The sequence below is a fragment of the Syngnathus acus genome, chromosome 5 (genome assembly GCF_901709675.1).
Source record: "Syngnathus acus chromosome 5, fSynAcu1.2, whole genome shotgun sequence".
Classification (NCBI taxonomy): Eukaryota; Metazoa; Chordata; class Actinopteri; order Syngnathiformes; family Syngnathidae; genus Syngnathus; species Syngnathus acus.
The window spans coordinates 3,175,457-3,198,313 of record NC_051091.1 but is presented as its reverse complement, the minus strand read 5'-3'; the positions used below and the strand labels follow the sequence as shown (position 1 = coordinate 3,198,313).

Below are 22,857 nucleotides of genomic sequence, written 5' to 3'. Positions count from 1 at the left end.
TTCCCAGCTAGCTTACCTCTCCGTGCACACGCTCTACTTACCTTTTAGCTGTGCGTCTGTCACCACAGAGATTTCACATGAACTACAAAGAACCTTCCCTTCACACCTGGACACTAAATGACCTCTTATACATGAAGACATGCGTGGCTACAGGTGAAAGGAGAAGGAGTATGTGTGTGCACACGTGTGCGTGCTACATGTATCTTTAAGTCAACAGCAATCGGCCGTGTCAAAATTATCCTCGCGTTGACCGGTAAAAGTGTCATTTGATGGCCACCTGGCTGTCGAAGGCACGTGACGGCACAAAACACACCCTTGTGTCATTTAGAAGCGAGAGCAGCAACAGTTCACAGTGTGACGGGTGGAGATGGAGGGTGGACCTCAATATTTTCACCGAGGTTGGTGCAGCTGAACAAATAAGAATTTCAGCGGCGTGAGAAGTTTATTCAAGTTTATCGTCAAGGTGAAGGAAGCAAGCCGCAATGAGATATTGTGAATAACAAGTTGGTTTTTTTTATGACAAATGATGACGGCCGATCAAGGATGAAATGTTTTAAATTTTCTCCAACTGCTTGATCTAAATGTGGAGGCCATACTAGCAGGCACTATAAGGATATTGAAAAAACAGCTTGCCATAGCCTGCCGCTTTTGCAAGTTTGCAAGAATCTGGAGCACGTTCATGGAGCGAGACCTAATGGTGATTGGATTCTCCCAGAGGACAAAACATTTGGACTCATTTGTCAAACATGATGAAGGCCAATGGAGGCCAGGTGTTATTCCTCCGTGAGCGTGTGTACGGGATGTAGAACAGAAGACGCAGACACAGCAGACGGCAATGCCCTTCGTTCAGCCTGCGTGATAATTAATGGCTGTCAGTGTCTCTTTAGTGGAAGAAGGTGTTGACAGACAGCACTTGAGAAAGGCAAGGAATGTGTGAAGCCCTCAGAGATTCATGCGGGTGAAGGAGCGCCTGAGGTGAACAACCGTTCAACATCACTGATCAAACGTCAACTCAGCGCAAGCCATGCAGGTCGCCTCGCATGATGATGCGTCACCTTCATTTGCTGCCGTTTCAAGAATTATGTGCATTACATCTGTGCAGACTTTGTGAAAGTGTAGATTGATCTCTCACTATCCCAATGACAGATTCTGAAAATTGCATGGCTACATTTTTAAAGTATATTCATTACATAACTACATAACTTGAAAAAAAAAACTTTAAAATTAAATAACTTTTCATTCAGTGCTTTAAAAAAGTTTAAAATTACATAACTTTTCACTCAGTGTCTTAGTAAATAAATACAAATCATCAACTTTAAAACGAGCTGGCAGTGAATGAGTTAGGAAGAACTCCAGATGCTTGTGTCTGTTAAGAGTAGATCAATTAAATACTGATTCAACTGCTGCACTTGAGTAAAAGTTAGAAAGAACAAATGATTTGCCACGAATCATGATTATCTGAAATAAACAGGAAACTGAAGAAACATTGTAGGTCTAATTTTTTTTCTTCCATGGATTTGTAGTTTGGCGCCGGTCCCTAACCAGTAGGTGGCAGAAACGCGCAATTTCGTTGTTGACATCCGACGAAGAAAAAAGAAGATGACGTATATCCGGTTAATCCAGGAAGTGTACCTTTTTGTTGTTTTTCTTGGTTGACAGAAACACTTCGACGTTCCCCGTCAGACTTCTCCACTCTCCTTCCAAAATGGGATGTGATGGTGGTACTATTCCCAAAAGACACGAGTTGGTGAAAGGTCCCAAGAAAGTCGAGAAGGTTACTATGCGTCGTCATTTCAATGAGTCGATTCCGTGGGCGAATATTGCCAGGCTGCTAACTGCTAGTTAGCTAGTGTCTAAATCAACGTACTTTTTAATGTAATTAAGCTCCGCTTTTCCATGTAAGTAAGTACAAAGTATCGTTCCTAGTGTCTTTTTCATATTTTAGGATTTATGTGCAAATTGATTATGTTAAGATCAATGTTGAGATGTTAAGATTACATTTAAAGATGTAATGTCCCAACATGACGTATTGCACTGTTATTGTTGATCTTTCCTGATATGGTTTAGGCGTGATCAAAAATTTGATGTAAACGTGCTCTCACTTGGTGTGTGACTAAAGTTACCTTCCCTGCCGTGTAGGTTGACAAAAATGCAGAATTGGCCGCCAAATGGAAGTACTGTGCCCTAAGTCAGGAGAAACTCAGACGTCCAATCGTTGCCTGCGAACTGGGAAGGTCAGTGATTTCATATTTGTTTATCAGTAGCAATACCAAATTTCTGTTTTTGATAGTTGCTACTGTACCTGTGTAAAGAGATAGTGAAACGATACACCTCAGCCAAAACGTACATTATCAGTGAAAAGCTCAGGAATGAAAGATGACAAGACAGAATTTAAAATTCAGATTTTTATTCATTCAAAACAATATTAAGCAGTGCGTCATACATAAATAATGAAAACTATCACACTGTTTTCAATACCACTAGTCATCTGCTGCAGTAATCAAAGGCTAATTCGGCCACTGACAGCACTATGACAGTAACTGGATTAAAAACAATGCAAATAAATATGCACACTAAGGACACTTAAGACAAAACTATTCTCTTTTGAAGACTTTATAACAAAGATGCTGTCATCGAGTATCTTCTGGATAAATCCGCTGAGAGACCCAACACCGATGCTGTAACGCACATCCGCGGTACCAAGGTATGTTTATGCTTTGTCTGGTTCCTCATTGGTTGAGCATTCCTCCCCTTTTCAGTTTACATGGGGAATCTTTGCATCCTTTTGCACATTTGTTTCCGTAGGACATAAAAGAGCTCAACTTGACCGATAATCCCGAGTGGGGAGGAGAGAGAAGGAACACCAAAGGAGACGTATACGAGGACGTCCATTGTGGAATGTTTATTTGCCCCGTTGTTGGGCTAGAGATGAACGGCAAACACAGGTAACAAACGCTAACTCAAGTCGGATGAAGTTGTGCGGTTCAAGTGACACAATTCCCATCAATCGCACAGTTGGGATATGCATCATGGCAACGCAAAGTGGAAAAAAATACAGACACGTGAATTCTGACTTTGGTTCGGGTTTTTCTATCATGTGAAATGTCTACCCACGTGAGAGCTACCTAAACGCGCAGTACGTGTACATGCTTTTTCATGTCGCCCACGTTTGTGTTCTCAGGTTCTGTTACCTGCAAACGTGCGGTTGCGTCTTCTCTGACCGCGCCCTCAAGGAAGTCAAGACGGAAATCTGCCACAAGGTGAATGCAATTTTTTTCAGGGATGACGTGCAATTTTAAAAATGGGTTTAATAAAACAATCGAACAGAACGCTGGCTGATAAACATTGCGCAAAGCAATCGTCACTTCATCCCTTTAGTTCTTGTTTGTCACCCCCCCTGGGTGACACGTCCTCGTCGTGGCACTTTCACTGCGTGGCCAGCAGCCATGACAACTCTATGGGAACCCTGGCGTTGCCCAGCACCTTGTTCCTGTGCCACTGCTCCAGGCAGTCGAGGGCCTCGGGCAAAAACTGGCTCTCAAACTTGTTTGCGAACATCGCGTTGCTCCGGATGAGCCAGGGTAGGTCCTTCATCCCGTAGATGCAGATGGAGCGCACGTAACGGCCTGAGAAACCAGAGGTGATAAACAGAATAGCAATAGTTTGGTAGCAACAAATCAACCAAAAATAGAGTGGAGTCGTTTTGTAGAGTACCGTGGCAGCCGTCGTGCAACGTTCCTTCATGCTCCGCCCACTTGATAGCACGGACGCTTCCTTCCCAGCGACCACGTATGTTGTTGCCTGGTGCCTCTTCGGATAGAAGACAGAAGCAGGCAGAGCGGCTCAGAGTGTCGCACGGCCTCGTACAAGCAGAACTTAACGGCGATAGTGAAGACCGCTCATTCCTTTGAAAGGGTCATTTAAAATTTGCGCCTTTGCCCTTCCCAAATCCATACTTACCTTTGATGTGGTTGAGCGTCACCCAGTAGTGCTCATCCGGACTGTATGTGTCTCTGGACCACTCGAGGAGGTCTCGAGCTTCGGGGCTCTCGAGAACAAAGTTGACGAAAGCTCGCGTGAGCGCGTAGTAGGCTGTTCCGAAATATATTTCAAGGTTGTGAGGAGGCGCGTCTTTCTCGGCTCCCGCTCCAATTAGAGCTACGTGCGAACCAACAATCTCCTCGTATCGGAACTTTGTCCGTATTCTGATATGTGCCGGCTGCTTAATCCCCGGCGTCATGTTCTTGTCCCGCCACTCTTTGCTCTGCAAGTTGCGCACCAGCTCCAAGTTGCTCCAGAGCGGGAAATCCTGCCCGCACAGGTTGATCACTTTCTTCCAGTCGACTTTGGACGCGACCAAATCGGTCATGCAGTTCAAGTCCGCCTTCAGGCGCGAGAAGCCGCCATAGGTAATCGTCTCGCTGCGGTTGGACAAGAAGACGTTTTCAAAACAGCCTGCCAGATTCTGCACGGCTGCCCGGTACTCTTGCGGAGCCTTGGCATCCACGTGGATGCAGTAGACATTCTGTGGCGCATAAATGGCCCGCAGTAGCCGGACTAAAAGCTCCAGTTCTTTGTGAACAGTTAGGATGAAGGCCAACGAGTACTCCTCCTCCTCCTGGCTCAGAGGTCTCGTGATGAAGTGAAGCTCTCGCATCAAATCGGAGCACTGAAGCTTGCTGTCGCTAACGTAGCTTTCGATCTGAGGGGGCAAACGCACGAGCATTTTCAATCCAACATCATGTTCTTTGAGGAGGAAAAAAACCATCACGTATCTTTTACCTGACAGTCACGCCGATGCCATTCTGTTCGTTCGACGGGAAGAAAGGCTCGACACTGGGCGGAGAAGGGGCGGCACGATGGCGTTGGGGTGGAGGGCTCGCTGGGCGTCATTTTTGTCAAGTGAATCACCAGAAAGACTGCGGCGCTCATCGCGAGGCACAGCAGGAAGCTGCATTTGGACCAGCCAAGCTGGCACATGGCAGACCTTCTTGTCATCCCGATAGCATAATGCTTCTACATTCTTTGGGCTCCCGTTCACTTAAAAAAAAAAAAAAAAAAGTGGGCAGTCATTTGATGTGCTCGTAGGAACTTATTTGCAAGTCCGATTCCAAGCACCTTGCCTAGTGAGCACCTTTATTAAAATAACCTCACATTTTATCTTAGAGATTCGTTGTAAATACACATTACACGTTGGAAAACGTTACCTCGGAAGCAGTTCAGCTGTTGTTCCTCATAAATACGGCAACTAGTCGTCCATTCAGCAGAAAATAATGATAAAATAGAAAATAAAGTAGACCAACTTCATATGTCCCAGGTTTGGGTCAGGGTTGCAATTATTAAGAGTGGGATGGCCGGTTCTCTCCTACATGAGCTCTTATTTGTCGATCCCCCTGAGATCCAGATAATGCTCCCTACCTGGTTACCTGCAAGTGACGCGGACACACTACCCCTTTGTTTATCCTCCTCCTGGTTGCCTGCTCACAACTTTGCATTCTTTTCTTCTCCTCGGATGTTTAGTTTGAGTAAAAAGGCGCGCATGTCCCGATACGTCTCCCTTTCTGGATGTCGTCCGCCCTGGACTGTGCGCGTTTGTTAGCTGCTTGCTCAGCTTCTGCGATGATCCCTCCTGTGTTGCGCAGAGCACATGGCAACAGCTCACGCCCACCGGGCCCGTATTGCCAGGACACAATAGAAAGCGGCCCTGCCCTCCTGCCGCTCGCTTACTCTGAGCTGCCGCACGTTGGGCTTGTCGTCTTGTTAGCCGGAGCGCGTTCTAACACTTATCAGTTGGCCGCATGTCATGTTGTGCTTCCCGGACTCGCCTTTGTTCTATTGTATCCATCAGTGGAGATAAAAGCAAGCGATGCGGAATTATCCGGTGAGCGCTCGCTGCGCTCTACTGGATGTTTTGCCCTCTATTTCATTCATGTTGTTGCAATAAGATCTCAATCAGCGGAGATTGTCTTTCGACCGTTTGATGTTGTGGAACAATTGTGCGTCTGACCTTTGCCGTCTGTGCGGGCTTCAGTGTGGAGACCCCTTCCAGAACACGGACCTCGTCGTGCTCAACGGAACAAAGGAGGAGGTGGAAAAACTGAGGGAGAAAATGGAGGCGAGGCGAGCCATGGCCAAAGCTAAGGTGACTTCTGCATTTAGCCGTGAAAACTCAAAATTAACGGGCAACGTGTGGGACAACTAAAGGAATAGCTTAGCATACAAAAGAAGTCATGCCTTTATGACGTTTTTGTACTTTTAGAAATCAAAGAAGAGCAAAGCTGCTGCAAGTGCGTCCACCACATCACAGGCAAAAGGTTTGTGCAAGCCGCAAGCAATTTTCCATGCTCATTTGGGCTTGGCTTTTGAATGGACATGACACTGGGGTATTCAAATACCTTTAACCAAATGATTTACATGTGAGTCAACATCATGAAAACTGCCCTCTTGCACTCTTCCTCAAACAATCAGAGTCATCTTTATCGGCCAAGTGTGTACAAACACAAGTAATTTATCTCAGTAATTTGAGCCGCACGACAGCAAGCAATTATACCAAAAAAAAGAAAGGTAAGATTGTTTGAGATCGGTGGTCTCCCGACTCCCGCACCGCCCTGCTCTGCTGGTGTAATTTCCTGTTTGGCTCTGGGCTGCCAAACACCTGCACTTTATTTGTGTAGTGTGAGCTTCAGTGAAATGAGGCAACGTGTGCACCCTTTCCTCTTCCTGCACACATAACGCTTTCTTTTGAGCTTAGAATGCGCTGGACCTTTTTCATTTTGCCTTCAATATGTCCTCTTGATCAAATGCAGAAAATGGCAGTGTTAAATGACAGCTTACATTCTTGCTGTGAATTCTCTACGCCCTGCAGATGACGGGAAAGCGGAGGAAGCGCCAAAGTGCTCACTGGAAAATGGAGGCACAAGCAGCCAATCAGGTGTGAGATTTCATCCTGCTCAATCCAATTCAAAATCTGCATTTGTGCTTCCCGTGCAGCTTCTCATTGTTGCGTTTGCCTTTCTTCTCTCAGTGAAGGCAGGAAGCTCGGGAGCCTCGCACCCGTCCTGCGCCCTCAACGGCGACGGGCCTTTGCCAACCGCCTCCAAGCGATCCATCCAAGCGATGGAGGAGAAGTCGGAGACTTTCAAGTCCATCTTCACCACCCACAGCTCTGCCAAGCGCACCAAAGATCAAACCTCCAACTGGGTCACCCACACGCCGTACCACTTTTAGCTCCGGGCGTCCGGACGCGCGTCTACTCATTCCCGGCGCCCACACCTTTTCTTGATCCGGACAGTTTTTTTAATGGCTTCCCAGGCTGCTCACACGCTCTTGTTTAATTTGCATCGTCCCCCACGCATCCCCTCCTCCCCCTCTCACCCAGGTGTGTTAAGAATTAGTGTTTTTTTTTTTTTTCTTCTTCTTGGTAACAGCGTTACCCTTTTTCTGCCCAAGGTTTACTCTTGTGAACACATACACGATATAATACTTTCAGCTTATCTCTTTCTTCTAAACTGCTTTTTTCCCAATCATAAAAAGCTTTTTTAAATCACATCATATACAGCAGGGGTGTCAAACTCGTTTTTTTTCGCGGGCCGCATTGTAGTCATAGCTTCTTTCGGAGGGCCGTTATGACTGTCAACCCAAATCAATGTATGAGCACCTCATATTATATACAGTAAAAGCTACAAAACAAACTGACAAATAACTCGTTTTCAAATCAAACGAGTAAAAACTGATCAAATATTTAAAAAAAAAAAGATATTAAAAGTGAAGACAATTTGCAATTCTAGTAATGACACACGAATTTGATGCACAATTTGCCTTTGCGGGCCACATAAAATGATGTGGCGGGCCGTATCTACCCCCCGGGCCTTGAGTTTGACACCTGTGATATACAGGATCATTGCTCAGGTTAGCATGCGTACCTTGCTTTAAGTCATTATGTGATATCTATCCATCCATCCATCCATCCAATTGAACCCGGAACCTCTGAAATTTGAGGCGGACATGCTAATCAGTGCCCTATTGTGCCGCCGTTATATGTTATGTCCCTTTGTATTAGTGCATCATTTCTAGCATTAGAAAATAGTCAAATTAAAGTCAGTGTGTGTGTCAGAAAAGTCGTCATTCCAGTTTGTGCTGAATGCATAATTGTAGCAGGTTATTATGACGTCAGCAACCCTGCGGTGGAACTTCACGACTCGCAATGTGCAAATACAGCCACAAGAGGGCAGCAGATGCTTGGTCTTATTCTGTACGTGTTTCTATGTTGCGAGACTAATTAAATAAATGACGTCATATATTAGGGGCCACGTTTGGGCCAGAGCAATGAAATCATGGAATAGTTGATTGAAATAAAAAGCGAGTGTTTTCCATTCGTTTGAATGCAAATCGAATACACGTGGGCTTCCTGTAAACTACATTTGGAAAACCTTTATAATCGTGTCGTATTGATTGTGATGCAAATAAGTAAAACAAGTGTATGCGGTGCTTCAAATCATTGTTTCACAAAACTGCAAGCCCCTTTCTCACGCCCGAGCGAGCCATATTTTTTTGAGCCAATAAAACAACAAAATCCAAACATTAATCATCAAATGATACCTGAAAATAAATATCGATAATTTAACTTCAGTTGAAATTTATTTTTGCAACGATCTTAAATTAAAGAACTGCAAATTCTATTCTTTATAGTCTCTGAGCGTTTATCAATTATTGTTGCTATTAATATCTGAACTGAAATAACTGAAAATATAAAAGAAATGTCGAATTAATAAGAGGAAACGCTTGTATTTATAATTGCATGTACAGTGTTTCATTTTTATTTCAAAAGGCAGAAAGAAACTTCCCAGTCCATGTTGCAACCCACAAATGACTTGCATACATTTTACCGTTGCATATTTTCCACCAAATTGTTACGCACAATTTGTTTATTTATTTATTTTTTTCCGTCCTTTGTCACTGAAGTCATTTGGAGTGCAATTAGTCAATTCTGTATAAATAATGGAACAGTTGGGCGAGTTCACAGAGGTAAGATTCTTTTCTTTAGAGGACACCCAATAGCCGAGCGTCGTGACGACACTTTGATGTGCTCATTAATTACAGTCAAAGCATTTGTGAGATCAGATAACAGGTTATAGGGTTTAAAAAAAGAGAGAGAAAAATGGGTGGCTTTTGAAAACGGATTCTTTGGGTCACCCTGAGGCGATGCGGCCTTTTGAGGGGGTGGGAGATAGAATGACTTCATCTTGAAATATCCATGCCAGTGATTTTACCCAATATGATATATTCCATCGCGATATAATAATGAGAATATAATTGATGTTTGTCAGTATTTGACCGTGCATTGTCAATTTAACAGTTTCATAATTTGGAATTGAGTTCAATCTGCTTCTAGTGACAAGAAGGGAAAACAAAAGAACATCAGACACACTCGCAACGAAAGGCTTTAATTAATGTATAGGTCAATGTTTGGATTTTACTCGTTCAGGTGTGTTGTGCTTGTGGCTGGCGCATGCGCAGTGCTTGTGAGCAGGTGAAGAGCGAGCTGCATGCATGTGTAGTTCGCGTGTGTTTCACTCACTGGCCGAGATCAGAGCCACGCAGATGTCTATGCTGGACAGGATCGACTGGAGGGTGAGTGCCGTGAAAGATTATTCGCATTTTAAATGGGCTATATTTGAACTCTTATTTTACCTTCCAATCGTTTGGGCGAGTTATTCGACATAGGTGAATGTGTATTTTTCAATTGATGCAGTTTACAAATGAGATACATTTGTTTAGCAAATGTTGTGAGATTGTTGCAGCAATTTAAAGCAATTGATTTCAATTCATTGTAAAGCCACAAATATGATCACACATGCAGCCTGAATTAAATATATGTAATTAGCAACTAAAATTGACGCGCGTGCATTTGATTTGTGCTCACTTCCCCCCCATTGCAACCAAGTGCATTGTTTAATTAAATTAAAACTAGGTAACTAATTGAAACAAATGATTATTTATTTACGCATGCAGGCTACTTAAAAATAGATTTATCCACTATATGTAGTTTTTATGTTCTGATATCCGCAGAACCCTCTGCGTTTCATAATGTCGTTGAAGGACACACATACGCACGCACACGCACGCACACACACACGCACGCACGCACGCACACGCGCGCGCACACACACACACACACACACACACACACACACACACGCACACACACACACACACACACACACACACACACACACACACACACGCACACACACACAGTTCAAAACGTGAGGCCATGCGTGATTAAGTACCTTTAGGTCGCTCCTGTCCACTCTGACGTCAAATAACATTTTAATCAGCACGCGTATGAGTTAATCTCGAGCATATTTGCTGTTCCCATGCACCCATGCACCCTGGCACGCATGCATTGCTCGACACCGGCTGTTCTCTCTCAAATTTAAATCTGAACCAGTTTGAAAGGACCTTTTAATGGTTAGGCTATTAGTCTACACAAATGTATTTTTAAAGGCAGCAAAATGTTTTTTTCAAAAGTCTTTGTATGCCGAAGTTTCAAAGCGTGTTTATGTCAGAGCTTGCAGAATTCCACCAGAAATGCAAATGAGCGCAAGGAGTTTCGTGGTGAGTGAGTGACGCATGCTTCAGCCCTCCTCAGGCGTATTCGAACTTTAAACAGGCTCTTAACCACCACTGAGAAAGTCTTTAAAACACCACGAATGCTCATTATTTAACTGAGAGTTTCAAAGTGACGATTTGCGGAAAATAAATAAAAGAATAATAAATAAATAAATAAATAAATAACACCATTCAATGATTTTAAAGAACTTTCAATACAGGATTATGACAAAACGGCAACAAATTTAAACGAATTTAAAAAACCTTAAATACAGTACTTTGACAAAATTGCATGGAAAATATTTCTAATAGTGTAGGAGCAAATGAAAAATGTCAGGCCTTAAATTGGGAAATAGTTGAGCTAATTTTAAATGTCAGAAGTTATTAGTTGGTCTGAATGATGTATCCTGTAATTTTGGTCTCCTTTCTGGCAACGTACCGGCGCACAAAGTTTCTATTGGCCATTTTTCTAGCCAATCAGCGATCGCTACTTTTTTTTAACCAATGGTTGCAGCCTTGAGTTTTCCTTCCCGGTGACGTCCTTGCGCGCGGAAACGCCCACCCGTCTTGACTGCGCGACTTTGGAGAGCTGCAAAAGCAGCCTGCGCCTGATATGCGCGTCTGCGCTGTTTTGTCCATCAGAGGGAGTCAAGTTTCTTCTGTTAAATGTACAGCCTGGCTCCGGTTGCTCAACAGACGTGACGAGCCGCTGCGGAGACCACAAGAGAATTCATCTTTTTCTTTTCACTGGCTTTCCGTGGAACAGTCTCCGGTTGGCGGCCGGATCGCTGTCCGCTTTTCCCGTTTTTATAACAGACGCTCACTGGGATGTTCCCCACCAAACTGGATTAACTCCAAGGCATTGATTTATTCGCTTCGTGTGTGTGTTTTGGTTGTTGTTTTTGTTTGCTTGTTATTTTTCGGGGGTGACAAACCCTTTTCCCCCGGGGGTCAACATGTTGTGGAAATTAGCAGACAACGTCAAATATGAGGATGACTGCGAGGTGAGTTCGGGGACAATTTGAGTGAAGCACAGAAATTATATTAAAGAAAATGGTCAACTGTGTGGGTACTAACTTAAAATATTTTAACTAAATCCAATCATCCAGTCAAAAGCGCATATGAAGCAAATATATTTTCTGGACCATAGATGAATTTCAGCTCAACCGTTTGCTTGGATTCGGAGTTTGCGCATTTTAAAAGAAGTGATTTGACATTTATAACGCATGCTGCATGAGATTAGTAGAACTTAAAGGTGTGCCGTTGCACCAGGCACACACGAGATGACGATTTGGTAATATTCAATATTTTCTGCATCTGACAAAAAAAGCTCAGTGACACAAAACGTAGCCTAAATATAAGTGAGTTTTCTCAAGCCATTTTAAACAATGTTTTTTTTTTTAGTTAAATTCTTCCTAGTTATTGTGCTGTTTTTTTTAAATATAATCAAATAACAGCTCAATGAATCAATGGAAGGAAGAAAATAAAAAAACATAATGTGAAGATACGGTTCCAAAAGTTTATCACTGTGTATTTAAAGTAAAAGAAAAAACCCAACCTTCAAGTGGTATTTTAGTCTTTTGGGTTTCGCTCCAAATTTCAAAACAAAGCAGGAAAAAAAAGAGTTTCAAGAAAGTTTTCTGAGAATATAATTATATTTGTCGCCCTCCATCCTGCAGGAGCGACACGACGGCAGCAGCAATGGCAACCCGCGGCTGCCCCACCTGCCAGCTGTCAGCCAGCACCTGTACAGCCCACCTCCCTCCCTCTCACACTCGGCAAGCTCGGACTTCCAGCCGCCCTACTTCCCGCCCCCCTACCAGCCCATCTCCTACCCGCAGTCCGGTGACCCTTACTCGCACCTGGGCGACCCGTTCAACATCAACTCGCTGCACCAGTCGCCATCGTCCAACCAGCAGCAGCCGTGGCCGGGGCGCCAGGGCCACGAGGGGTTGGTAGCGCACGGCCGCGGCAGCCTGGCCGGCCAGATCCTCGGCCTGGACGGGGGAGGAGGAGGTGGAGGAGGCGGCTCGTCCGGGGTGAGGAGGGAAGGCTTCCGCCGGCCGGAGCTGCTGTCCCCGCACGCCCATGGCATCGAGGCGTCGGTGATCGGGGACAACATGCATGGCATGCACGACATGCAGGGCCACGGCATGGACGAAGTACAGGTGGGTGTGGGCCCTGCACGCCTCGCAAAAAAACAAAACAAAAAAAAAACGATTGCATGGAGATCACACACCAGTGTTTTTCCAAGGCCCAATTTGATGTCAAAGGTGCCACATCCCTAAATCATCAGAGAATAGCCTACTCGTACAGTACGATCGGATATGCCTTCATTTATGTAGAAATTGAAATTATTTTCATTTTATTGTTAACAAGAGCATACCAGTAATAATCTAAAAACATATTTCCACAATGTGCTTCACACAAGCAAAAGCACATCACCTGAAAGGATTTTCACACACATTGGCAAAAGACATTCAAAAGCAAAGCAGATAACGAAAGTAGCTGATTAAAATGGGTCAAATTTGAAGTTAGGTTTGACGTCCCTAAATATGGGCCTCTTTTTAAATGTTTGAAATTCTTTGCACTTATGCTGATGCATGCACCATAATCAGCATCATCATGAATTATTTCTAAATATTCCAACTATTTAATTTAATGTGTAAAACTATCTTTTAAGTTACTTAGTATCCCAATGTAATTTCTTTCTTCAACCACACTGCAGTTCCTACTTTTTTCTATACTTAAAACGTCATATGGACAATTTTTGGAAATCAGCACAAAAACACTTGAAGCAATGCAGCTGCATTTTTTTTTATTTGTATTCTCTAAATTGATTTTTGTGATGTGCCTATAAGCGAAAAAGTTATAAATGTTCCAAGAACTGCATAAAAAATCTGCCTCTTGGGTGATAATACTTCTTGACACTCGTAAATTATTATCCCTCCGTAATTATAACCAATGAGTGTCGTGTGAATATGTTACTTAGTTCATTAAACTCCATGCACAAACATTTTAGAAACACTTGTTTGATGCAATTCATTTGTGCAACCACATCCTGGTAACCCAACCAAAAAGAAACCATCATTTTTGTCAAGGCCTACAGTTAGTTTTTGTATTGGCTGCCATTTGGTTAACCTGTGCAATACCTTCTTGATCTCATTTCCAATTGCGTTCTTTTTTTTTTTTTTTTATCAGCACGTGGACGACCACAGTATTATCATGGCAGATCAGACGGTCATCAAAAAAGGTACGTTTCCAAACACTCTTCCTGCCCGAGTCAAACGTGAGGCTTGCAACCACTGCTCTTCAGTTGTTCAGAATGCAGATTACAGACAGTATATCCCTCATGATCCTTCATACCTGCGAGATGTACTTAGCTAAGCTCCTTACAGGGAAGGTGCTTGACAAGACGTCCAGTGGGTGGAAAGAAAGTGTTAAAATAATAGCATTTACTTTGTCTTTTGAATGGGCCAGGGCGCGGCAGTGGGCTCGCATGTGAAGGACGGTTTAGTAATTTGTTGGGACACGAACTGTTTTGATTAAGGCTCTTAATTCCCCAATGTTTTGTCATCAGGAGTCCATTAAAAGGGCTTTGAGTCAGAGTGACTGCACATTGACTAATAGCACTTGTAATCATACACTTACGTGCAGAGAGAAAGATGGACGTCTTACGTAATCTTGGTCGTTGTTCTTTTGTGTTTTTTCTTATCTTGCATTCATCGTGCATCCAACGTCAAGCAAACAATAAGTTACATTGCGAACTGTTTTTATATTGTTCAGAAATGTTGTTCCGGTGAGCTTGTCGTTGGGATTGCCACTTGCACAACCAAACCACCAAGCGGGAAAACCTGTTCCGCATGGAGGGAATTTGCATTGTTGTGAAACAATTCACTACTCTTGGTCTGAAGGTTGCTCAAAATGCCGCTCGAGTTTGGCTTCTTTACCGTTTCTGGCATTGATGCAATAAAGGCGAGGCAACACTGCACTGAAAAAATACCAACAAATAATTGATTAATGACTTTCACCTAACTTTCATAACGTTGTAGTGTCAACCCCTAAAGAACTTCAGTCTTAGGTGATTTAAATAGACAATTTACTTGAAATCAATTAAAGGTACATTACTTTTTTATTTTTAAAACAAGTGTGGTGTTATGATTAAATAATCACAAATTCATTCTCATATTCCATATATGATTTTGTCGAGGACATATGGAAGTTTGAATGTCTCAAAAATTTGAAAATGCTAACTTGATGTTTGTTTCTTTATAAGCATCTCAAACTTTCCGAAGTTGCTATGAAAAAAATGAAAGGTGTTTGTCTATTTTGTAGTGTCACAAAAATGTATAATTCAGACTGAATATTCACTGATGCCCATGTTGCATTTGTTTTCATGTTTCATGTGTTCCCTATTGACTTTTGTCAAGGGGCTGAGACGTATTATGGGTCTTAAGCACCTCTCAAAAGATCTAAAAGAGGGAAAAAAAAACAATACAGGCTTTTGCGTTTCTAGATGGGAAGCAACGATGACTCATGGTGCGGCGTTCCCACGCTTGAGGGCACGCTGTGGGCCAAGTAGGCTTCCCGCGAGCAGCCAGGCAGGCAGGCAGGCAGTGTGTGACTCTTGTGATTTTTGTCTCAGTATTAGGACTGCGAGGGGCCAGGAGCCTTGATCGCGTACACAGGACTTGTTATCAGGGGGGCATCCTTGCGGGTGAGGATTGTCGCCTCACTTTTGTGCTCTATGTTAGTGTGCTGTGCTGTGGTTGTATGTCCAGTGACTGTCAGTGCTTGTACGTTTTCTGTAGATCTTCAAGGATAACTGGAGTTGATGTACATGACTAGCTGTCTGTGTACGGAACATATTTGTGGATGAAGCAATCTGTAGTTTACAACAGTTGTAGATTTCTCTTGAGGTGACCCTGAGTTCCTCATATCATCATTGTGTAGCATTTACATCTAGTAGGAAGACCAACAATAATGCGAACCAAATGAAATGAGCAGAATCCACAAAATGGCGCACTTCCCTTGCAAGATTTACGTCTTTGCCCTGCAATTTGTTTGTGGAGAGTTGTGCACCCAAACTCTAACATGAACGGCTTCGAAATGATGCAGAAACACAATACTGTGGGAAATATTCCATTTTTGCAGCCATGTTTGGACAATTTGAAAATGCAAAGATTTCTTTTCTTTGTGAGGGGAGGTTTGAGAATTTGGTCCAAATGGTTTTGCTCGAAAGCAGTCGGGTTCAGAGAGTTGTATTATTCGTTGCCTTATGTGCCACTCCCTTCTAAATTTGAGTGCAGACACATTGTGCCGCATGATTACGATGGTTTTGATGAAGCACAGAACGCTCATGGTGTCTTACCCACATTCTCCTCCCCACTCAGGGCCCGTGACTCTCCCCAAAGGCAACACGCTGGGCCTCCCCTTCCAGAAGGAGTCCCTGCTTGGCATGGTGTCCAACCCCACGGAGGTGTTCTGCTCCGTCCCAGGTCGCCTCTCGCTGCTGAGCTCCACCTCCAAGTACAAGGTGACGGTGGCCGAGGTCCAGAGGCGACTCTCGCCGCCTGAGTGTCTGAACGCGTCGCTGCTGGGAGGAGTTTTACGCAGGTCAGAGTGCAAACCTTCCAAAACAAATTGCATATTGGTGTTTCCATTGCAACTTTAGATATTTTGCATTTATTTTTATACTGCCCCCGGGTGGTCAGGGCATGCACACCAGAAGGAGCAGCACAATGTCTGATGAATGGAATAAAAAAAAAAAAAAGCGGCAAAAAATAAGCTGGACTGCCACTTAGTTAAATTTATGCCACATGTTCATGTGTGTTTGCAGTGTTTGTGTGCCATCATGTGTGACAGTCCAATAGACGTACACCAGACACTGGAAATTTTGTGCTTGGAGCGCACGTTTGCTGCTTCCCAAGTGCCTCGCGTTACTGCTGACACACAACAACAGATTTATAAGCATTTTTAAGTAGGTCATATAGCAAGTGGAGGGGGATTGTCTGCGGAGGGACATTGCACACACACCAAAGGTGCTGCCCATCTCGCAGAGAGAGCTGGACCGCCACTCATGCAGAAAGTGTGTCGTGGTCTTATTGCGCAGACGACACTCGACTGCCGCTGTTGCTGCTCAATTGTCTTGTGGCATTTTCACTTAACAAAGAAGCGGGATGATTTGCATGTCATCACATTTCATAAATAATATGTGGGCGAGACGGAAGGTTCCTCGACCGGCAGGTTAGTTGCAGTGCAGTCTGTCTCCACATTTTATTTTAATTAAATGCTTGGAAAAAGTCCAGGCTAATCAGTCTCAGAGTTAAAATTTCTGCTTTGGCTTCTTCACGTGCTTGCATTTGTTTTTTTCCTGGGTTGTCCAGGTTTCTTCCACATTCCCCAAAGCATTCATGATAAAATCATTGAAAACTAAATTATCCATCAGTATGACAAGTTGAGGGAGTGCCCCGCTGCTCGTCAAAAGTTAGATGAAATGTGGTGCTATTACAACTTGACCTATAAAAATGAATTGATGAATGAATAATTTGGTCTGGTGTGCCTCAGGGCTCCGTACGTGGCCCTCTATCATTCAATCATGTGGCGATATTATTCTGTTCAACTAAATGCATGCAACTGATCAAGTCAAGTTGGTCAATGCACTTTGCTGTGGAAGCAACTCTATTTTGGAAATTGTTAAGGTCCAACAGTGATCCAAATTATTTGACTCAGCTATGACAGTTGCGCATGTTAGGTTAAGGGTAACCGCCACACATTCATATGTTGGGGTAATTGAAGGTGGGTTTTCCATAGGTGTATAAATAGTGTGAATGATTGTCGTCGACTGTTTATTAGTGATTGGCTCATGACCAGTCCAGGGTGTGCCTCCTTTCTCACTCACAAAGACAGCTGGGATAAACCAACGACCCGAGTGAGGATGAGCACTTTGAGAAATGGATGGATGAGTTGATGGAATCATGCGAGCAGACTATTAAATGTCATGTTCATTTCTCAAAGCTCCGTGAAGAGATTTCTATAAGTCAGCCGGGTGACAATTACTTATGTCTTTATGCGTGCGTGTATCTGGGTGTGTTCACAGAGCCAAGTCGAAAAACGGAGGCCGCTCGCTGCGTGAAAAACTGGACAAAATTGGGCTCAACTTGCCTGCAGGGAGAAGGAAGGCGGCCAATGTCACTCTACTTACCTCACTCGTGGAAGGTGAGAAGCGTCACTCCGTAATTACTCTCGGGTTGGAATGTTGTTCTCATAAAGCGAGAATGTGGGAACGTCAATCATACTTTTGCGTCTGAACGCCATACTGCAAATGTTACTCAACAACAACAATAACTGACTCCAAACACTGCTTCCTCCCACATTCCAAAAACATGCATTTTGGCTTCTGTATTCCAAAATAAATACATACGTATATACTGTATTAAGAAATAAAGATACAGAAACAAAATGGATAGTTGGCAATTCTTCTGAATAGACTCTCAAACCAAACCGAACAAAGGCTGCTTAGCTTTATGCTATCGACCAATGCAAAACACCATAGACAGGCTAATGAATAGCATCAACGTTGCAGCATTATAACCTCTTAAACCACACATTACACACATAGCTGAAAGGGAAACAGTCAGAAAAGGAAAATATGTTGTTGTGTAGTTCATTGAATTTACATGCATGAAATTGTCATCACAATAAAACGTTAGGGAAACTACCAATCGTTCCATTAATACAAAAAAATGTAATGTAGCCGCAAGTATTCGGTCTGCAATTTTTCCACAATGTGCTGACTTCAGAATGTCTGACTGATCAGCTGACAGACAATAACTGCCCTCAAGTCCTCCCGAAAATCAAACTCAGCCTTTTACCTCGTTGTGGTAAATATAGACTGGTCATGTTTTGGCCCCACAGTGATCACAAGAATGGTTGCCCTCTGTTTTTCTCCTCGCTTCACTTTGATTCCAAAGTCTGATGACTGTGCGATGAGAATGTTTGGAGCCTGCCTGCTGCTATTTCCAGACCTCGCAAGTTGAATCGGGCCTTGTTATCTGGTGCGGCGCTCGCCGGGAGGCCCGGCTGACCTTAAAGCTTCAATGCAAAGCGCTCGGAGCGAATAGCTGACGCGGCCCTCGTGCGTGTGTTGACGTTGCTACTGTGCAAATCAAAGACGCTCTTTTTCATTCCACCTTTCCGTCTCTCCTCAGGTGAAGCCGTTCATTTAGCTCGTGACTTTGGTTATGTGTGTGAGACGGAGTTTCCCGCCAAGGCCATCGCGGAGTACCTGGGAAGGCCCCACGTGGAACGTAACGAGGTTAACTCTCGCAAGAACATGCTCCTCGCTGCTAAGTGAGTTGTCATCTTTTGTGCTAAGAAATTCCCTTTTGCTAAATGTTGACAGAATTTGGGTTCCCTACAGTCTTGTCTTTGATATTAAGGAGAAAACCCCATCATTTTTTTGCAATTGTCTTAGGTGTTGTTATGGATTCTATGCTGTGTTTAGTCCTAGTCTGGTGAAACGATCAGCAGCCAAAACACACAGGAGAGGGGACTGATTTTATTCATTTTTGAATATATATTTGTGCAAATTTGCCAATTTTTGGTCCCATGTACACTACCGTTCAAAGGTTTGGGGTCACAAAATTGTTTGGGTGACCCCAAACCTTTGAACGGTAGTGTATATATTTATTTAGATAATTATTTATAGATTATATATATAATCTTCTGTGTAAAAAGAAGAAAATTCATAGATTTTTTATAATCTTATACAAATATAAGATATAATTTATAATATTTAATTCATAATATTTTATTATAATAATATTTACACTACCGTTCAAAAGTTTGGGGTCACCCAAACAATTTTGTGACCCCAAACGTTTGAACGGTAGTGTACGTACTTGTAATTTGAAGCACGGCAAACGTAAATATTCCACTAAAAAAAAGCACAACAATATCCAAACGTCAAATGAAGTGTTGCCGTCCCCTTTTTCGCAGGCAAATTTGCAAGGAGTTCACCGACCTGCTCACCCAAGACCGTTCGCCGCTAGGTAACTCACGTCCGGCGCCTATCCTGGAGCCGGGCATTCAGGGCTGCCTGACCCACTTCAGCCTCATCAGCCACGGCTTTGGCTCGCCGGCCATCTGCGCCGCCATGACCTCGCTGCAGAACTATCTGAACGAGGCCCTCAAACAAATGGACAAGATGTACCTGAGCTCCGACACGCAGGGAGCCTCCGACGGCGGCGGCAAATCTGCCGACAAACTGGACAAGCACAGGAAATGAGACCCCCCCCCCACCAGCTTTTCCCCTGTGAATTCCGAGACCCCCGGCTACCCAACGCCCCTTCCAATATAGTATTGTTACGTGCGGCTGTGTTCAAATTCACTCCCTAATCGCTAATGCACTATATCGTCATAAACTAAAAATAGAAATAATTTAATGAACAATAATGAGTGGGCGACTTTATCTTGAGTGTCGAAAGATTTTCATCCAGAAAAATGGAAGGATGCCAGGGCTACTTTGACATTTTTTGCCTTTGATATACTAAGCACATATAGAAACCCAATTTCATATTTTTAACCTGTCCCCATGTTGTGGATGTTTTTTTTTTATACTGATCTCGATAAACATCCACAAATAGAGATTAGGAGTGAACAATTCCGAACACAGCCATTGTTTCGGGCAACTTTGAGGCTGGGAGGATAAGCGCATGCTGCTATTCTCCCCCGTCAAGAGGACATCATTTCAAGATGAGTTGCTGTGACCCTGCCCCCTCCTCTCCTTCCTCCTCTGTGGCGTCTGGAGGCAAATCCTCTGATTTCCTGTGTCTCGACGGACTTGCAAAAGGACAACTTTTTTTTGGTTTAATTTCATGAGAAAGAGATGCAATTGCCCAGCACTGTTTTTTTCTGTTATTATTGCTCATGCTTTGTTTGTGTGACTGTGCGGGGAGGATTCCAGTGTGCTGTCTGAATGGGTCACTCACTCAACAGAAGCCTCAGTGATCGTGTCTTGAAGGAGACATATTTTATTTTGGAGTTGTTTCAACGTTTTGAAATGTTTTGAAGTTCCCAGGTGTCTCATTAACACATTTGGGATATGTTTTTGACAAATACATCGAGAATCTTTGTGTCCCTTTTGACACAAATGACACAGAAATCACCTTGTTTTGAAAGGGCTGTCCTGTCTGATGTTTTCCTCACCCCGCCCATTCTACTGCGGGGTGCACCATTGCTTAAGTCATATTTGACTTTTTTTTTTTTTACCAGTTACTTCGATTTGTCTTTTGCAAGTGACTATGATCTGGATGACTGTGGAAAATAATTGCTGTGGGAGTCGTTTTTATGTCAAGTAAATCTTTAGAAGGGCTCGCTCACAGACACATTTTCAGAAATAACAAGACAGCAAAAGATTTACTTGGTTGTGTTTTTTTGCACTTGATTGGGCCACCCAAATATTTGTAGATAATTGGAAAGTCACTTTTCCATCATATGTCCCCTTTAAAAGGTCTTCGATTTGATACCACATGTGTTTGTTCAGCCTTTTAGTATTTAAAAAACGGGGGCGAGTCAACCTATTGCTGTGTGTGTACTTGCATTTGTGTGTGTGCGTGTGTGTCTTGCGAGCACATGGACATACTGTAAATATTTTTTTCTAATTAGTCATTAAATCCCAATACATAATTTTATTCACACAAACTTGTCCCCCAAATGTAAATATTTTCTAATTTATGTTGTAATTTAATGGGCTGGTTTTTTTTTGTAAATAATGGTAACACTTTCTTTTTTTGGTGTGTGGTTTTTATGATGTTTTTTCTAATACATGGGTTAGTTTTTTTTTGTAAATCAAATAGCGAGGTTAGCTCTTGTGGCCATGATGTACCTTTTTTGGCTTTGGAAATGATGTAAAGATACATACAAACAAAAAACAGCAGGAAGAATAAATACAATTCAAGCCTGACGCTTGACAGCGACTCGCAGGTTTCCTTTCAACGCTATTTACTGAATTGGATCACTCACGACTTTCTGGAAGTCAAAATCAGAGGAAGAAACTGTAAACCTTTTTTTGGTTCCTTTCAGTCGTTGTTATAATTTTTCTTGTTGGATAGTTTGGTTATCTCATGTCTGTCTCTTGTTTCGTTGCTGGTGTGGTTTTACGAGGTTTCCTCCAACTGGCGGCGCCAGGTTTACAGTGCTGGGTTTGTGACCTTTGACACCCAGTAAAATGACCTGCTGTGTTCGCATGGGGCAAGCAAATCGCTCATTCACTCATGACTCCACTGAAGTCTGCGTTTGAAAGGTGCATCATGGATTTAAAAAAAAAAAAAAAGAAAGAAACATCCAAGGCGTGTATGTCAGCCATTAGCGTTGGTAGTTTGAGCCTCTCCCCTCAGAACCTGCTCAACCAGAAGTGTCAGCATCGGTGTCTCAGCGGTTGACTGCCCGTCTCATGTTCGTGATCAGATAGTGGAAGGAGGATGTAGTTGTCGGGAAGACGACGACGTATGCTAAGTATCGGCGAAAGTCGGGGGGGGGGGGGGGGGGGGGGGGGGTGGGGTCAGCCTTTGATGACCTGTTTAGCACGACCGTGAGGTCTTATTGGATGCAGTTGAGCGGGCTTGTCGATACTTTGCTGAGTGGGGAACCACTTTATTACCAATGGCCACTTGTACAGAGTATGGCTTTGATGGTGGAAACATGAAAATGATCTTATCTATTGACTGAGATTGCGTTTGCCTTGTGTGCCGTCAAATTTTGCGGATCAATGAGGTCAAATGACTATATCTTCAGTTATTGACCAAGTTTACATAAAATGCAAAGTATTTGGTGATCCGATTCAGTTGGAAGTTCAGTATTTTTCATTCTTCCACTTAAATTAAAAATAAAATAGTTCTGTGAAGTAATTGGGCACCTGTTCAACACCACCCTATTCCATTCCTAGTCATTTATTTTTTCAAATTCTTGCAAGAAGGCGTGCGCCGTGGGAGCGATTGTACTGCGACGCGCCCAATAAAACAGAGAGTGAGAAAAAAGTCCGAGCAAGCGCAGACTTGTGCAGCTTACCTGTGAGCTCCGTCACGTCTGCTCGTCAGACAAAAGAATCCCTCGCTGCGCCTTTTTTCTGAAACGGCTCGGCCCGAATGACCCTCCTGCTACGCAGGCCGCAGCACATAACGCCCTCGCTATTACCCCTGCTGACAAGCGGGCAGGACACACAAACAATACAAGTCATACATTCAA

At 43.3% G+C, this 22,857-nt stretch overlaps 3 protein-coding genes across 5 annotated transcripts; 2 read left to right on the top strand and 1 right to left on the bottom strand.

Moving 5' to 3' along the window:
* Window positions 1-1,605: 1,605 nt before the first annotated feature.
* Window positions 1,606-7,560, top strand: rtf2 (replication termination factor 2). The gene is made up of 9 exons (XM_037251298.1): window positions 1,606-1,774; window positions 2,140-2,234; window positions 2,611-2,704; window positions 2,806-2,945; window positions 3,182-3,260; window positions 6,032-6,142; window positions 6,260-6,314; window positions 6,866-6,931; window positions 7,025-7,560. The coding sequence occupies exons 1-9, from the start codon at window positions 1,706-1,708 to the stop codon at window positions 7,225-7,227; spliced, it is 912 nt and encodes a 303-aa protein (XP_037107193.1). The 5' UTR covers window positions 1,606-1,705; the 3' UTR covers window positions 7,228-7,560.
* On the bottom strand, window positions 2,880-5,948 carry gcnt7 (glucosaminyl (N-acetyl) transferase family member 7). Of its 2 annotated transcripts, XM_037251296.1 has the most exons (5): window positions 5,208-5,948; window positions 4,783-5,040; window positions 3,961-4,702; window positions 3,715-3,810; window positions 2,880-3,626 (listed from the first exon to the last, which is right to left on the bottom strand). In XM_037251296.1, the coding sequence occupies exons 2-5, from the start codon at window positions 4,996-4,998 to the stop codon at window positions 3,427-3,429; spliced, it is 1,254 nt and encodes a 417-aa protein (XP_037107191.1). In that variant the 5' UTR covers window positions 4,999-5,040; window positions 5,208-5,948; the 3' UTR covers window positions 2,880-3,426. The 2 variants fall into 2 exon arrangements, with proteins under 2 accessions (XP_037107191.1, XP_037107192.1); XM_037251297.1 differs by lacking the exon at window positions 5,208-5,948 and having other exon boundaries at window positions 4,783-5,133.
* Window positions 7,561-11,224: 3,664 nt separating the features above from the next.
* Window positions 11,225-21,932, top strand: tfap2c (transcription factor AP-2 gamma (activating enhancer binding protein 2 gamma)). 2 transcript variants are annotated; one of them, XM_037251293.1, is made up of 8 exons: window positions 11,225-11,615; window positions 12,291-12,779; window positions 13,813-13,864; window positions 15,257-15,328; window positions 16,005-16,227; window positions 17,711-17,829; window positions 18,822-18,963; window positions 19,612-21,932. In XM_037251293.1, exons 1-8 carry the CDS (start codon window positions 11,568-11,570, stop codon window positions 19,898-19,900), a joined length of 1,434 nt encoding a protein of 477 aa, XP_037107188.1. In that variant the 5' UTR covers window positions 11,225-11,567; the 3' UTR covers window positions 19,901-21,932. The 2 variants fall into 2 exon arrangements, with proteins under 2 accessions (XP_037107188.1, XP_037107190.1); XM_037251295.1 differs by lacking the exon at window positions 15,257-15,328 and having other exon boundaries at window positions 11,226-11,615.
* The last annotated feature ends 925 nt before the right edge of the window (window positions 21,933-22,857 follow it).

Coding starts and splice junctions, on each gene's coding strand:
- gcnt7 (XM_037251296.1), bottom strand. CDS start 4,998: ATGACAAGAAGGTCTGCCATGTGCCAGCTTGGCTGGTCCAAATGCAGC. Junction 4,703..4,782: donor GGCATCGGCGTGACTGTCAG/GTAAAAGATACG, acceptor TTGCCCCCTCAG/ATCGAAAGCTACGTTAGCGA. Junction 3,811..3,960: donor GACGCTCAACCACATCAAAG/GTAAGTATGGAT, acceptor TTCTATCCGAAG/AGGCACCAGGCAACAACATA.
- rtf2 (XM_037251298.1), top strand. CDS start 1,706: ATGGGATGTGATGGTGGTACTATTCCCAAAAGACACGAGTTGGTGAAA. Junction 1,775..2,139: donor GTCCCAAGAAAGTCGAGAAG/GTTACTATGCGT, acceptor CCTGCCGTGTAG/GTTGACAAAAATGCAGAATT. Junction 6,143..6,259: donor GAGCCATGGCCAAAGCTAAG/GTGACTTCTGCA, acceptor TTGTACTTTTAG/AAATCAAAGAAGAGCAAAGC.
- tfap2c (XM_037251293.1), top strand. CDS start 11,568: ATGTTGTGGAAATTAGCAGACAACGTCAAATATGAGGATGACTGCGAG. Junction 13,865..15,256: donor TCAGACGGTCATCAAAAAAG/GTACGTTTCCAA, acceptor TTTTTGTCTCAG/TATTAGGACTGCGAGGGGCC. Junction 15,329..16,004: donor TCAGGGGGGCATCCTTGCGG/GTGAGGATTGTC, acceptor CTCCCCACTCAG/GGCCCGTGACTCTCCCCAAA.